The 16018-nt window shown below is 36.4% G+C and overlaps 1 protein-coding gene and 2 non-coding genes across 5 annotated transcripts in view; all 3 read right to left on the minus strand.

Moving 5' to 3' along the window:
* Nucleotides 1–4210: 4210 nt before the first annotated feature.
* NOP58 (NOP58 ribonucleoprotein) overlaps nucleotides 4211–16018 on the minus strand; it is a 35429-nt gene continuing 23621 nt past the window's right edge. For all 3 annotated transcript variants that reach the window (XM_047871823.1, XM_047871824.1, XM_047871825.1), the window contains exons 7-15: nucleotides 15695–15829; nucleotides 14476–14621; nucleotides 13431–13557; nucleotides 11887–12050; nucleotides 10232–10366; nucleotides 9725–9786; nucleotides 7886–8019; nucleotides 4905–5077; nucleotides 4211–4476 (exon numbers count right to left, since the gene is read on the minus strand). In XM_047871823.1, coding sequence (XP_047727779.1) covers nucleotides 4426–4476; nucleotides 4905–5077; nucleotides 7886–8019; nucleotides 9725–9786; nucleotides 10232–10366; nucleotides 11887–12050; nucleotides 13431–13557; nucleotides 14476–14621; nucleotides 15695–15829 — 1127 coding nt within the window. In that variant the 3' untranslated portion in view covers nucleotides 4211–4425. The remainder of the gene's footprint in view (nucleotides 4477–4904; nucleotides 5078–7885; nucleotides 8020–9724; nucleotides 9787–10231; nucleotides 10367–11886; nucleotides 12051–13430; nucleotides 13558–14475; nucleotides 14622–15694; nucleotides 15830–16018) is intronic.
* LOC125174299 (small nucleolar RNA SNORD11) lies at nucleotides 13194–13277 on the minus strand. Its single transcript, XR_007155411.1, has one exon. It is a non-coding gene; the product is annotated as a small nucleolar RNA SNORD11 (small nucleolar RNA).
* On the minus strand, nucleotides 14339–14420 carry LOC125174300 (small nucleolar RNA SNORD11B). Its single transcript, XR_007155412.1, has one exon. It is a non-coding gene; the product is annotated as a small nucleolar RNA SNORD11B (small nucleolar RNA).

A 16018-nucleotide genomic window follows, 5' to 3' on the forward strand; every position in this document is an offset into this window, starting at 1 on the left:
CACGGACCGCGAGATCATGACCTGAGCCGAAGTCGGCAGCTCAACCGACTGAGCCACCCAGGCGCCCCTAAAAAATTTCTTTTAAAAAAGTCCGAGAGACTCCAACAAAAAACCCGCTAGAACTGATAAACTCAGTAAAGTTGCAGGATAGAAAAATCAATGTGAAAACATCTGTTACATTTCTATACACCAACAGCGAAGCAACAGAAAGAGAAATTAAGTAAACAATCCTATTCATAATTGCATCAAAAACAGTAAGATACCCAGGAATAAATCTAATCAAAGAGGTGAAAGACCTGTACTTTGAAAACTATAAAACACTGGTGAAAGAAACTGAAGATGACAAAAAGAAATGGAAAGACATTCCACATTCCATGCTCATGGAATGGAAGAACAAATATTGTTAAAATATCTGTACTACCCAAAGCAATCTACTCATTTAATGCAGTTCCTATCAAAATTTAATGCAATTCCTATCAAAATACCAACAGCATTTTTCACAGAACTAGAACAATTCTAAAATTTGTATTAACCACAAAAGACCCTGAATAGCCAAACCAATCTTGAAAAAGAAAAGCAAGGCTGCAGGCATCACAATTCTGGGTTTTAAGTTATATTACAAAGCTGTAGTAATTGAAACAGTGTGGTACTAGCACAAAAGCAGACATACAGATCAATGGAACAGAACAGAAAACCCAGAAAAAACCCACAACTATAGGGCCAATTAATCTTTGACAAAGCAAGAAAGAATATCCAATGAGAAAGTCTCTTCAACAAATGGTGTTGGGAAAACTAGACCACTTTCTTACACCATACACAAAAATAAATTCAAAATGGATTAAGTGACCTAAATGTGAGATCTGAAACCATAAAAATTCTAGAAGAGAACACAGGCAGTAACTTCTTTGACAATGGCCAAAGCAACTTAAGAGAAACAAATGCAAAAATTAGCTATTGGGATTACATCAAAATACGGTTTCTGCACAACAAACAACTAAAAGGCAACCTACTGAATAGAAGATATTTGCAAATGATGTATCTGATTAAGGGTTACTATCCAAAATATATAAAGAAATGATAGAGGCGCCTGGATGACTCAGTCGGTTAAGCATCCAACTCTATTTCCGTTCAGGTCATGATCTCACAGTTCGTGGGTTTGAGCCCTGCGCTGGGCTCTGCGGTGACGGCAGAGTCTGTTTGGGATTCTCTCTCCCTTTCTCTCCCTCTCCCTTGCTCGCATACTCTTTCTCAAAATAAACATTTTTTTTTTTTTAAAGAAAAAAGCTCATGAGGAGGGAGAAAAAAAAAACCATCAAATGTGGCATTGTTAATTTTTTTTTTAAGGTAAATTCTACACCCAGCGTGAGACTCAAACTCACAACCTTGAGATCAAGAGTCACATAACTCTACTGATTGAGTTAGCCAGGGACCCCAGCATTCTTAATTTTGCTTTCTTCTGAATGTAACAGTTATGAAAAACTTAGTTAATTCATCCACAGGTCATATCCTCATCACTACACAAACACTAAGGCCCTACTATATTGCAGAAACCCGGACAGGTAAGAACACACAGGGAAGGTCTACAACTGGGGAGTGAAGATATTCAAGGGATGCAAAAGGAAATTAATGGCTTTAAAAACTCCTTTAAAAATTCTCACCTTATTCTTAGAGCAACCCAGTTTCAGACAAATCTGAGAGTTTAAGTAATTTGCCTGAGTACCTTACTATATATCCTAAGTGTGGCCTCCAACAAGAATCACCTAAGAGTTAACTAAAAATTAAGAATCTTAGGCTCCAATTCAGATCTACTGACTCAGATCTAGTTTATCAAGATCCCCAGGTGATTTTTATGCACGTTCGAAGTTTTAGGTGCTTGGCCCTAAGGCCCATTATTATAAGTGGTACAGCTGGGATAGAGGATGGGCCTGAGCCAAGTTTTAAAAAATGGCCTTAGAAAAGCAACAAATGAATAAAGAACTGCAGAAAAGTGATCTGAGCTTGGAGTCTGGATTGAATACAGCTTATCCAAAATCTTGATAAGCACACTGAAGACCCAGAAAATAGTAGATACATATAGAAATACTTTCAGCCAAAAAATATAAATTTACTTTTTTTATTTTTGAGAGTGCATGAGCAGGGGAGGGACAGAGAGAGAGACGGAGGATTTGAAGTGGGCCCTGCACTGACAGCAGAGAGCCCAATGTGGTGCTTGAACTCACAAACTGCATCATGACCTGAGTCAAAGTTGGATGCTTAACGGAGTCACCCAGGTGCCCTATATTTACATTTTTGAAGGGAAAAATGTGGACTAGATCTTTTTTTTTGAGAATCAGGAAATTTTGATTTTTTAAGTATATGCCCAATGTGGGCTTGACCTTATGACACCTCAAAAGCCCCATGCTCTATCAATTGAAGACAGCCAGGTGCTCGAGAATCATTAAGTTTTAAAACATTTTATGTGGCCCACTCACAGAAATTCAAGTTTTCTATCAAAATTAGGTATATAAAATTCACCTGTGCTTCCCATTTCACATTTAGATTTCAGGCTAAGATCCCAAGGCTCTTCAATAGAACAAGCACATCATTTTAGCACAAAGAACCAGAATCTACCTTCAGGTTAGTGTTTCAAGCAGTTAAGACTTTAGTGCTTAACAAAGCTGATGGCTCTGTGATTCAACGAGGTTTTTAAGTTTATTAGCATTCTCAAGGTCTATCTTTCAGATAAAAAGCTTTTGACCATAAAGCCCTTTGCAGGGCAACTTTCATCAAAAGCTGTTAAAAATCTGTTATGTTCCATATCAAGAATGTGTCTGGGGTACTAATGAACCATGCAAAATGATAACATTCTCTTAGAAGCAAAATAATCAGCTTTATTATACAATTGTATCTAGGGATGGCTACCTGTACTTCATGTAGCATATACTCTAAATATCTAATTGTACTTACATCTCTGAAAATTTCTCTAATTTTCTACAAACCAATGTTGGTGGAGAGGTAAAGCTGACCATCATCTCTAATTTCCAAGTGAGAAACTAAAGTTGAGGGGCTGTGGATTTGCTCCCAGTTACATGAAAAGCAGAGGTGGAACGCAAAGTTATAATCATTTCGGCTCCTCCACCTGTTGGATGCTTATTGAACCAGGCTTTAGCATCATGCCTGTGGCAAACACAGGGATGCAAGACCTAACAGTCTTATGAAACTTGTGGCTGCCATGATTATAGAGCTGTCAATCAGGCTGTTGTTCACTTACTAAATACTGCATTTTAGAAACAAAGACTGCCCAGAGGGCATTTGTTGGGATAAGCACTAGGTGATATATTTAAGTGATGAACCACTAACTTCTACTCCTGAAACCATTCTCACACTATATGTTACACTAACTTGGATTTAAATAAAATTAAAAAACTAAAAATAAACTGTTTAATAAAAAAAAAAAAAGACTGGGGCGCATGGATGGCACAGTCGGTTAAGCATCCGACTTCAGCCAGGTCACGATCTTGTGGTCCGTGAGTTCGAGCCCCGCGTCAGGCTCTGGGCTGATGGCTCAGAGCCTGGAGCCTGTTTCCGATTCTGTGTCTCCCTCTCTCTCTGCCCCTCCCCCGTTCATGCTCTGTCTCTCTCTGTCCCAAAAATAAATAAACGTTGAAAAAAAAATTAAAAAAAAAAAAAAAAAAAGACTGTTCTTTGGTGTTCTGTATCTTGGTTTATACCCATGGACATTTTATTTTTGGTCTTGTTTTCTTGTTATTCCCCCATTCTTTACTATAAAATTACTTTGTGTTATCCTTTTAAAATTGTCACTTTAGAAAAAAATTGCATCTATGATAATTACTTTGTTGCTCCATTCAGAACTCTGAAGTAAATAAAGTTTAGGAACACAATTTTTTTCTTTCTGAAGAGATACAGAAAAGTTGTGCTCACTTAATTTAAAAATTTTGAACACAAAACACAGCTTTATTTAAATAAATACAGAGGCGGAAAAATAGGAGAAAAGGAGAAAAAGAGTCCGAAAAGGAAAAAAGAAACATTAGTGTGAGGCTCTCAAATTGGTCCATCTACATGATCTCCCAAAAGGCTAAGTTTCAAATTAACAAGTCACAACTCTCACTTCTCAGCTTTAATTATCAAAGCAATAACCATCAAATGCTAGATCGAATAAAGGGCCAAGGCTGTCTACCTAAAATACAGAGATCACAGAACTGCCTCAAAATACAAAGAAAATATTTTTATTTGTATAACAAAGACTCTAAGAAATGATAACATAATCAAATTATCAGAATTGGTGTCAAGACACAAATAGGTTTGGAAAGCTATAGATGATCAATCACTTTGTTTCATCCAACGTTCTCTCAATTGGAGAGCATCTCTGATATTTCCTGACTGAAGTGTGATGTATCCAGGTGATTCAAAGATGGTTCCCTTCAATTAGTCCTCATTATCTCTCTTTTTTTTCTTTTTCTTCTTTTTCTCTGGACTCTGAAAATAACCAACAAGAAGGCTTTTGAAAGAGCTGTAAATGTATGGGTAACAATAACTTTTCCTATAAGAACAAAGGAGATCTATTTTCCTTAAAAATAAATTTGGGTTAAAGATTAAAACCTAAAAATATAAAAACCACCTCTATGAAAGTGATCTTTAGTAAAAATATAAAAACCAAAAACCCAAAAAATATAAAAACCAAAAGTGATCTGTAGCAAATCATATTCTTTCTTTCTCAAGGCAAACCTATTTTGCAATAAGATTCTACGTTTAGGAAATGGCTCTTTGTAAAAATATCATTTTTATTTTTACTATTCCATCATTGAAAACCGTAACTGCTTGCTCATTTCTGATAAAGAGAATAGAATAAAATACAGAGACCCTGTCCATACCAACAAAGTATTGGCAATTAAAAACAAACATACAGGAATTGCTGTGCTAGTGCACGGTTCTTCCTCGGAAAGTGGTTCCTCCTTAATGTGTTTCTTTTTGTCCTTTTTCTTCTTCTTCTTCACAGATGTCTCCTGTTCTTCCACCACTAGTACTCCTTCTTCCTCTTCTTCCTCTTCTTCAGCTGCTACTGTTGTGGTTTCTTCAACTGAATGGGTAAGTATAAAGACACAACAATTAACATTGTGTCAGACCTCACTTCCCCCACCCCAAACTTTTGGAATCTCACTCCCCCCCCCCCATCATTCTGGTTAACTAGCCAATGTTTATTATAAAATTCTATAAGTGGAAAGGTCCTTGGAACTCCTGCCTAGTCCATTAACTCTAACTTAAATGATATAAAGCTCAAAGAAATTTCTCATGAGATCAGGTAGCTACGTATAGAAATTAGGAATAAAACACATTGAAACTATTTTTGCAAACTGTCAATTATATTAGAAATGATTAAGAGTTTATGCTCCAGAGTTAGGACACTTGGGTTTATTCAACCTGGTGGGACCTGGAGAGTAAGTCATTTGACTTCTGTAAACTCGTATTACTCATCTGTAAAATTTAGTGATGTCTACCTCACTGGATGATAACTAGGACTTAATGAGATAAGATATAATACTTGGGGCATTAGAATGAGGACTCAATAATAGGTAGCTATCATTAGAAACTCATTCACCTTTAAGGGAAAAAAAAAGTCATTCACCAAAAATTCATTTAGCACCTACTAAATACCAGGTTGTATTCTACAATTTGAGATACAACAAGGCATAAAACAGACAAACTCCTTGTCCTTATATATCTTTTATTTTAGGAGTAGAGAAAAAACGCAAAATGATACAACTATACAATATTTTACACAGTAATCAGTGCTAAAGGTAAAAATAAAGCAGGAAGGGGAACATTGAAGAAGACAATGCATATGGATAGTTTAGACAGGGCAGTCAGACAAACACCTGGAAGAAGCAAGGGAGTGAGTGAATGATGGAAAAATATTATCCTGAGGAAAATTTTTCCAGGTATAGGGAATAGCAAATGCTAAAGTTATTTTGGGAAAGAAGGGGAATTGGCAGGTTTAAGGAATAAGAAGGAGGCCAGTGTGGCTGCAGCAGAGTGAGCAAGGAGTAGGACTGAATCAGAGCTAATGGGTGTCACGGTGGCTGCTACATTAAGAACAGCAGTGGTGGATATGACAAGTGGTTAGACTCTGGATATACATTTTAATGTTTATTTATTTCTGAGACAGAGCATGAGTGGGGGAGGGGCAGAGAGAGAGGCAGACACAGAATCCGAAGCAGGCTCCAGGCTCTGAGCTGTCAGCACAGAGCCTGATGCAGGGCTTGAACTCACAGACCGCGAGATAATGACTTGAGCCGAAGTCGGACGCTCAACCGACTGAGCCACCCAGGTGCCCCTTTATATGTATATATTTTAACGTTTATTTATTATTGAGAGACAGAGAGACATAGAGCTTGAGCAGGGGAGGGGTAGAGAGAGGGGGAGACACAGAATCTGAAGTAGGCTCCAGGCTCTGAGCTGTCAGCACAGAGCCCGACGCAGGGCTTGAACTCACAAACTGTGAGATCATGACCTGAGCTGAAGTCAGACAGCTAACCGACTGAGCCACCCAGGTGCCCCTGGATATATTTCCAAAGTAGAACTGAATTGAAAGGATTTGTTGCCAAAATAGGGGTGTGTGGCTGTTGACAGAGCATGCAACTCTTGATCTCAGGGTTTTAAGTATGAGTGCCATACTGGGTATAGAGATTACTCAAAAATATAAGTTCTAAAAAAAAAAAAAAAAGGATTTGTTGCCAGAGTAGGTTTTCGAAGAGTGAAAGTTAAAGGCCAAAGCAACCAGAATTGCTATTTATAAGAAAAATAAATTGGAGAGCAACAGACTGAGAGTAACAAGGATCCACGAAAGTTCAAGTTTAAAAAGCTTACTGGATGGATATACAAGTGAAGATACAATCCTGGAGTCTGGTGTTTCAAATGCTAATTAAGGGACCTAGAGATCACCTTACTGTTCAATAAGTAAACAGAAGTGTAGAAGCTGAATAACTTGTTTATGTTCTCTTCAGCCAGGGTAAGAATTCCCATTTGCTGATAGTATACTTTTGACCACTAAGCTATTTAGAAACCAAAAATTAAATCAGTCATTATTTTAATGCATGATACTCTTGTTGGACTAGTCTGTAGGCATTCAACACAAGTACTGCTAGTAAACAGAATTACTGGCTTATCAACTTTGCGAGACAGCCTAGTTCAATGGAGAGCACCTATTAAATATTACTGTAACGGCAGGCTACCCAATGTTATTACTATAGTCCGTTCTATGTGACAGAAACAATGAAGAAAACCACTGCTGTGAATTCTACCCTTAACTATATAACAAAAATACTTCAATAACGTAGAAACCATAAGCATTTTTTTATGTTTTAAGCTATTCTCAAAATAGCTCACATGGTAGTTAACTAAAGTTTGGTACACTTAGCATAATACAGGATTCCACATATTGAAAGAAATGCTTCTCACATTCGTCTGTGAAGTCTGATATATCTAATAGTACCTGAACTATTCCCAGAGAACATGGCAGCTTATTAAAACACCATTAGCTTTCAATATGGGTGATTTTACAATAAAGTTCAGTGGCATGTACTTTCCCAAGATTTCTGAAGTCTGTCTTTCTTAAAAAATAATATAGAGGTGCCCAGGTGGCTCAGTCGGTTAAGCGTCCAATTTCGGCTCAGGTCGTGATCTCATGGTTCATGGGTTTGAGCTCTGTGTTGAGCTGTGCTGACAGCTCACGAGTCTAGAGCCTGCTTCAGATTCTGTGTCTCCCTGTCACTCTGCCCCTTCCCCACTCGCATGTGTGCTCTCTCAAAAATAAATAAACATTAAAAAATATATATATAAAGAACATTCAAAAAAAAAAAAAAAACATTCAAAAAAAAAAAAAACTGACCTTTAATTTTAACCTTGGCTTTTTTTGCCTTCTTTTCAATAATTTCATCCTCTTTATCTACCTGTTCTATCTTGCGTTTCTTAGAACAGGTTGGGAGTGTGGAGTCACCAGAAGGATCATATGTCTTCACTTCACTGAAAGAGCCAAATTATAGAAAATTTCTACAAATACTTGTATGAAATAATTCTAAACAGATTTAAAGGAAATACTAGTAGATAATACTTACATAAGCATACAATGCTGTTTTACTTTAGTGGCTGTGGGGCAGTTTATGAAAACTAATAGTTCCCGAAAGGTAAAGAGGTTTTACTATTTTCCAAGCAGATCAATCAGACTTCAAGAGAAGTGGGGAACTAAAATGAATTTTGGTTTAGTAATCAATGTAGTGACTATGGTACAGAAAAACATTCAATCAGTATGGGGAAAGATGGAAAAAAAATCTCTTTATACCAAATGACTTCTAGAAAGTAAAAATTGAAGCAATTCAAGTTTTAGAACATAGGGCAATTCAATGAAAACAGCAACAACAAAACAGAAAACCCACAAAAAACCTAATCAAGTTAATATAAAAGACTTCATCACAAAATCCCAAAAGGTAGAACAAGCAGGGATACATATGGATAAACATTCCCTAAATAAGGCAACATTTGCTTTCGCTCTAATGTAGCAGAAAGAAAAAACTGAAGTACTAAGTGCCTAAGAACTAAACCTCATAATTGGTGCTTTAACACCATGTGTTTAAAGTCCTAAGATCATGTGTTTAAAGTCCCATGGTATGGGAATATTAAAAAATTGTTCAAAACAAGCTAACGAATGTTTCATTTTTTAAATTGTAGACTTGTGGCTGTTTAATTTTTATAGATTAAAAACATTTAGAATTTAAAGAACAAAGATCCACACTTATCAACTAAACACATCAAATTAGACCTTGAACAGAATAAAGGAAAACAATTTTTCTAAATGTGTACACTTACAGACATATGAATATATATGGTAAGATGTTACGGTATTTTGTTCTCCTTGCCCACTTAGAGTTTAAAATTTTACTATTAAAATTCTTAGAAGGGTTACAAGAGTATTAATGGAATTTATGGGTTAATGACAAGAAACATTTTAAAGGCTCCTGATACATACTGTCAAACTGCTTCCCAGAAAAGTTGAACCACTCTCTACTTCCATCATCACAACCTTACCAGTGTTGAACATTACCTCAAATAACAAGCAAAATACCTCTCCCTACACGTATCTTTTGTTAATTTCATGGTGGTCTGAATACTTTACTATGCCTCTTAGCTAGTTTTAGACTCTTCTGTCTTTACATCTGAAAATGAACAAGTTAAATATTAAGAAGAAAAAAAGACAAGGGGTGCCTGGCTGATCAGTCGAAGGAGTATGCAAATCTGGATCTCACAGTCTTGAGTTTGAGCCCAAGTTGGGTATAGAAAGCCAAAACAAGTATGCTATATGTGTACTTAGTACAACAATGTAAAAATATGTATATGATTAAAAATTGGGGGGTGACTGGGTGGCTCGGTCAGTTAAGCATTTGACTCTTGATTTCGGCTCAGGTCATCATCACACAGGTTCATGGGATTGAGCCCTGCATTGGGCAGCATGGAACCTGCTTGGGATTCTCTCTCCCTCTCCCCCTTCCCACACTCTCTCTCTCCCTTAAGAATAATATAAAGTTAAAAAAAAAAGTAAATATGGAAAACTGTAAGGAGCAAAGAAACAATTAGAGACATTGAGGTGTTTACGTTTATAATAAAAAAGTGCTGTCAAAAATTATAATTTAAATAAGCAGAAACTGTTCATCCATCCTCCCCCAAACGTACTCACCTTTTATGTTCGTATTTTTCTGTTTTTGCTAATGCTTTTCCTGTTCCACTTATTTTCCTTATCTAAGAAAAGATATCAATTTTTGGTAAATATAAGGGAAATTGTTAACAGCAGAAACAAAAAATGTTGTTAGATATGCTGAAATGTTTCATAAATAAAGCTGCTTAGGGGCGCCTGGGTGGCGCAGTCGGTTAAGCGTCCGACTTCAGCCAGGTCACGATCTCGCGGTCCGTGAGTTCGAGCCCCGCGTCGGGCTCTGGGCTGATGGCTCAGAGCCTGGAGCCTGTTTCTGATTCTGTGTCTCCCTCTCTCTGTGACCCACCCCCGTTCATGCTCTGTCTCTCTCTGTCCCAAAAATAAAATAAAACGTTGAAAAAAAAATTAAAAAAATAAAAAATAAAAAAAAAATAAAGCTGCTTAGGTGAAATAATTAAGTACATACACTTGAAGTTTATTAATTTTTGATAGCTAACACTTCTGCAATAATAGGCAGGATGTGGTTCTTACCCCTCTATCTTCCAAGGTCCTCAACCTGGCCTCTAATTTGGCTCTGTTCTCAATTCCCATTGCAGAACTGGAATCTTCACCAAAAGCATCATACCGGATAGCCAAAACAGTTTTGGCTGCCAGCATTCGAGAAATCTAAAAGAGAACTTGAAGTTAGAGGCATTCAAACTATATTCCAAGTTGAGATATAAAAATCCTCAATAAGTTATCCATGAGAAAACTAGAGCAAGTCATGAACTGAATCATTCACTCTAGGATTTTTCCAAATCAGGAATTACAAAAGTATTATAAAATCATACAACTCAAGAAACCTATCTTATATCTGAATCTCTGCCACCATATAATGGGTAACTGGTTATATACACAACTACATTCGTTTTGGTGGAAAAAAGTATCTTGTAGTTCATATCTAAAATGAGCTCAAGCTGGAGAGGATGTGGAGAAACGGGAACCCTCTTGCACTGTTGGTGGGAATGCAAACTGATGCAGCTGCTCTGGAAAACAGTGTGGAAGTTCCTCAAAAAATTAAAAATAGATCTACCCTATGACCCAGCAATAGCACTGCTAGGAATTTACCCAAGGGATACAGGAGTGCTGATGCACAGGGGCACTTGTACCCCAATGTTTATAGCAGCACTTTCAACAACAGCTAAATTATGGAAAGAGCCTAAATGTCCATCTACATCAACTGATGAATGGATAAAGAAGATGTGGTTTATATATACAATGGAATACTACTTGGCAATGAGAAAGAATGAAATCTGGCCATTTGTAGCAATGTGGATGGAACTGGAGAGTGTGATGCTAAGTGAAATAAGTCAGGCATAGAAAGATAGATAACGTATGTTTTCACTCATATGTGGATCCTGAGAAACTCAACAGAAGACCAGGGAGGGGTGGGGATAGGGGGAAAAAAGTTAGAGAGGGAAGGAGACAAACCATAAGAGACTCTTAAATACTGAGAACTGAGGGTTGATGGGGTGTAGGGGGGAGGGGAAAGTGGGTGATGGGGATTGAGGAGGGCACTTGTTGGGATAAGCACTGGGTGTTGTATGGAAACCAATTTGACAGTAAATCACATATATAAAAAATAAGATAAAAAAATAAAATGAGCTCAAACTGCTCGTCTAATGTCTTCTTTTAATTTCTACTCAGTGACCTTAGTTCTATATCAAGAGGTCATCCAGAAAACACATAGCCCCCTTTTTAGGCTAATTAACACTTTACCAACCTCCTTCTTCTATCTGCTCTGAATTTTATAAAATTTCAGTTTCTATTAAATTACGTATCCTACCAAAAACCTTGAAAGTACTTAGTTGGTTTAAGATTCAGCTTTCTCATCTGTAAAACCGAGATACCTACTTCTCATAGGTAGTTTTTTTTTTTTTTTTTTAAAGTAAACTCTACACCCAACAAGGGGCTTGGAACTCATGGCCCCACAATCAAGAGGTCCATGCTCTACTGACTAAGTCAGCCAGGAGCCCTGAGTACACTTTCAGTGTATAGAAGTGCTTTTTAAAAAGCTCAAGAATTCACCATTCTCTATTTAATGAAAAGAAGTAGTAGAAAGGTTTATTGCATATTACAGAGTAGGATATGGGTTATTTAGAGGAAAAAAAAGAAAAACGACCCACCTCAGGAGAACTGTAACTCACCTTTCCTTTGTGTTTGGGACTTGTTTGGCCTACAAGTGAAGCATGATAAATGAGTCCATACTTTGGAGTATCTCGTCTAGACTTGAGGGCTCTGAAGAGTGCCTTTTCTGCTCCAAGAATCTGAACTGTAGAAGCTGCGTGTTTGGCCAAATTCAAAAGAGAACCTTCAAAAGAAAAGAGGTAGTTACAAGGAATGCAATTCCAAGTATTTGAAAGTTCCATGTATTAAACACAAGACATATAGTCTAAGTATTTACAGCCACTACAGTAAATAAAAATAATTCAGATTCCTATATAGTCTGGGATTCCCTAAAAAGCTTCAGCATTTGTGATTCATCCATGTAGCACCACGGGCAGAAGTTTGTAATGAATGCTTATGGTAACTGAAGGTTAAGACTATCAGTTCAATTATACTTATTTGCCTGAGAGATGGTATTACTACTATTCCACATTCCACCACCATACCACAGGGGATGATTTTGGACATCAAATATTCTACTTTTAGAGATGAAAAAAATATACAAATAAATGGAAACTCTCAGGACATCTCAGTAGTAGAACTATGTGATAATCTTCTCACACTTTATTTACCTCTGTTGTTTAAGATATGGAGATGGAGATACACTTATATAAGTATAATCGGGTACTAAAAGGTGCTGGTTTGTTAAATTTATTACACAGATTTCGTAAGAACACACCCCCAACATTAATGCTCAACCACACAATACATATTTAAAATTAAAAACATACTTCTGTTAATCCCTGTATCTCTTACAACAAAAGGTTAGCTAAGCCTATGAAATTTCATATGTAGACAACAAAACCTGCCAGATGATCCCAACCTTGCAGCTGAAGGTATCTGAATGGCATATTTGTCTATTTAATGATACAGTTACAGGAGCTATTCTAGTTTAGACATGGTGACAGATGATATGTTAAGATCTTCTATGATGGATTATACTCCAATAATATAACGAGCTAGTAATTCACTCTATTTGCAACTATTCAATTTTATAGTATTTTGTAGCATACCCTCTTTGTAAAATCACTATATACATGTTTGAAGTTTTATGATAAATTATTAAAAATATTTTGCACGTCAAATATATTAAAATAGCGTATTTTAAAATAGCATATTTAATAGTGAACCAAATTCTCAATAAAGATATATATCAACCCTTGTGATAACTATTCCTATTTTAATCTGATGAGTTTTTAGTATCAGGAAATATTAACTGATTTCATCCTCCTGCACTTCATCTGAATATTCTAATTAATGGTAACAAACTTCTGAAAATGGACCATAAGTGTCTCAGAAGAGGTAGTGACTAAAGATGCCTTCATTATCCAAAAGGAAATCAGGCATACAAATTAGAATCATCATTGAACACTTACTTGGTCCTTGGTTCTCCCCAATATACTATCTACTTCTATTTTTTACCAAAAATTTCTAATAAATGTAATTTGAAGAGTAAAAAATAATCCTAGTAGAAAATAACTCAACTCTAAATACTCCTATTTACCAGTCACATTAAAATCATCACCTGCATGAGCAATGAGCCGTGCTCCCACTAATTCCCCAACCATGACTGTAACATTCGGTGCAATGGCCATCATTCGATTTTGTAGATATTCATAGAGCTGGGTTCTATACTCTGAGATTTCAATTACCTAGTATAAAGAACAAAGTGGATATGTCATAAATGATCTGAGTAAAAATTATATAAAAACCACCGTCTGAAACATTACAGTCCTTCCTAAATTATCACAGAACAGCTGGGCAATCCTGGGAAAATGAACCCACTCCTTACTTCAGTTTCTCATTTTAATACATATTTTATGAGATAATAAATGTAAACAACCTAATACGCTGCCTAAAAATGTTAGTCAACTATTAATTTGGTTAAGTGCTCAGCTTTGCCTCAGGTCATGATCTCACGGTTTGGGAGTTCAAGCCCTGCATCGGGCTCTGCGCTGACAGAGCAAAGCCTGCTTCAGATCCTCTGTCCCCCTCTCTTTCTGCCTCTTCCCTGTTCATGCTCTCTCTCAAAAACAAACATTAAAAAAAACAAAAACAAAAACTCCAAGGGCTAGACATTGTGTCATCCTCTTTGGTACCTTTTTTTTTTTTTTAAGATTTTGTTTTTAAGTAATCTCTGTACCCAACATGGGGCTAGACTTTAAACCCTGAGATTAAAAGTCACATGCTCTATCAACTAAGCCAGCCAAGTGCCCCTTCTTTGTGATTCTTGTTTAACTATCTCCAAATGGGCAAAAAGGGGCTCCAGGCTACAAACACAGAGGCTGGAATTAAATAATTCAAACTGTAATTCTCCGTCTTCTTAATGGATTTATAATTCATTATCCAGACAATGCTGACAATACAAATAAATTAGATAGTGTTCTATTAACTTTACTTCAGTATTATTTCCCCCACTAAGTATATAAATCAAGATGGCATCAGATGAGGTAGTGACTGAACACCCTCATATTTGTCAGGTGATTAGTAAATTTAAAAATCATCATTGCCATCAGAAAATTATTACATAGCTGGTTCCAACACAACTAATTTCTCCATGTATAGTTTACCTGAGTGCAGAGATGTAGAATATTGCAAATATCTTCTTCTGAAACCTCTGTTCCCATTGATATCTCTGCAGCTGCTTTCACTTCTGCTTCAACTTCCTCTGGCAGTAATTCAGAAAGTTTAGCTGAGGCATAATTCTTCCTGTCACCTATGGAATGTTTGCAGAGGATGAGGAAGAATCACTCTTCAACAAATTATATAAAACCCAAATAGTAACAAAACAAAACAAAACAAAACAAAGGTAGAAATAAGCCAATGAAAAGGGTACCTAAACAAAACAAAAAGCAAACAAGTCTGACCTGGATATTTTTCTTATGTAAAGGCTTAATTTTAGAGCTTAAAACCTCTCCCCACATTTCTATTAAAAAAAATATGAATTAGATAAAAACAAAATACCTCATGAAATAGGACTGATAATATTGTGACAATTTGTAGCCAAGGTTTCATTAAAGCCAGCGCCATGAATTCTTGCGGTGGTAATATGGTAATATAACATGAACCTGGTAAGTCCTAGTTATCAACAATGCCCAAGCCCCTCTACTAATATTACTGTATTAATATAGAATATAACAGTAACAGCATAGACAGCATACTAGTTTTATTATTAATATAATGCACAATATTTGAAGTCTACAGTTGTTCGTATTAATGGCAAATTCACTATGAGATATATTCATCTGAAGATGCCATTTTCAGAAAAACCAAATTAGAGGGGCATCTGGGTGGCTCAGTCGGTTGAGTACCTGACTCTTGATTTTGGCTCAGGTCATGATCTTACGGTTTGTGTCAGGTCATGATTTTACAGTTTGTGGGTTTGAGCCCTGCACTGGGCTCTGTGCTGTAAGTGTGGAGCCTGCTTGGAATTCTCTCTCATTCCCCATCTCTCTGCCCCTCCCCAGGTTGTGCTCGCTTGTGTTCTCTGTCTCAAAATAAATAAATCAACTTGAAAAAAGAAAGAAAGAAAGAAAGAAAGAAAGAAAGAAAGAAAGAAAGAAAGAAAGAAAAGGAAAAACCAAATTAGAGAATGATGCTCTGTTGTACAGGCCATCAAAATCACAGATAACTGTATCTGAATTCTAACAGACACTAAGATCACTACACTCCCAAACACATAAAAGTCATAAGGAACTCTGGGAAGCTCAAGGAAAAAGCATTACTATAAACTCATGTTTTTGGATGCAAATAATTATTTTCAATGCCTTAAAAGATAAAGTTACTCACCAACTTTCTGTAAACACTTGCAGTATGTCAAATTATCTGAAATAATTTTTCCTAATTCAGGAAAATGCCAGCCATACCATTCTCTACACCGCATAATGTAGTTGTTTAGTTCTTTATCTAGATCATCTAACAAGGCTGCAGGAGATTAAGATGGAAAAGAAAAGAACTTTTAAAAAGGTTTTGAAAAACTGTGGTAAAATATACATAAAATTTACTATTTTAACCATTTTCAAGTGTAGGTTTCAGTGGCATCAAGTACATTCACAATGTTGAGCAACAGTCACCCACTATCCATTTCTAGAACTCTTTCCTCATACCAAATGG

The sequence above is a fragment of the Prionailurus viverrinus genome, chromosome C1 (assembly GCF_022837055.1).
Source record: "Prionailurus viverrinus isolate Anna chromosome C1, UM_Priviv_1.0, whole genome shotgun sequence".
In the NCBI taxonomy this organism is placed as follows: Eukaryota; Metazoa; Chordata; class Mammalia; order Carnivora; family Felidae; genus Prionailurus; species Prionailurus viverrinus.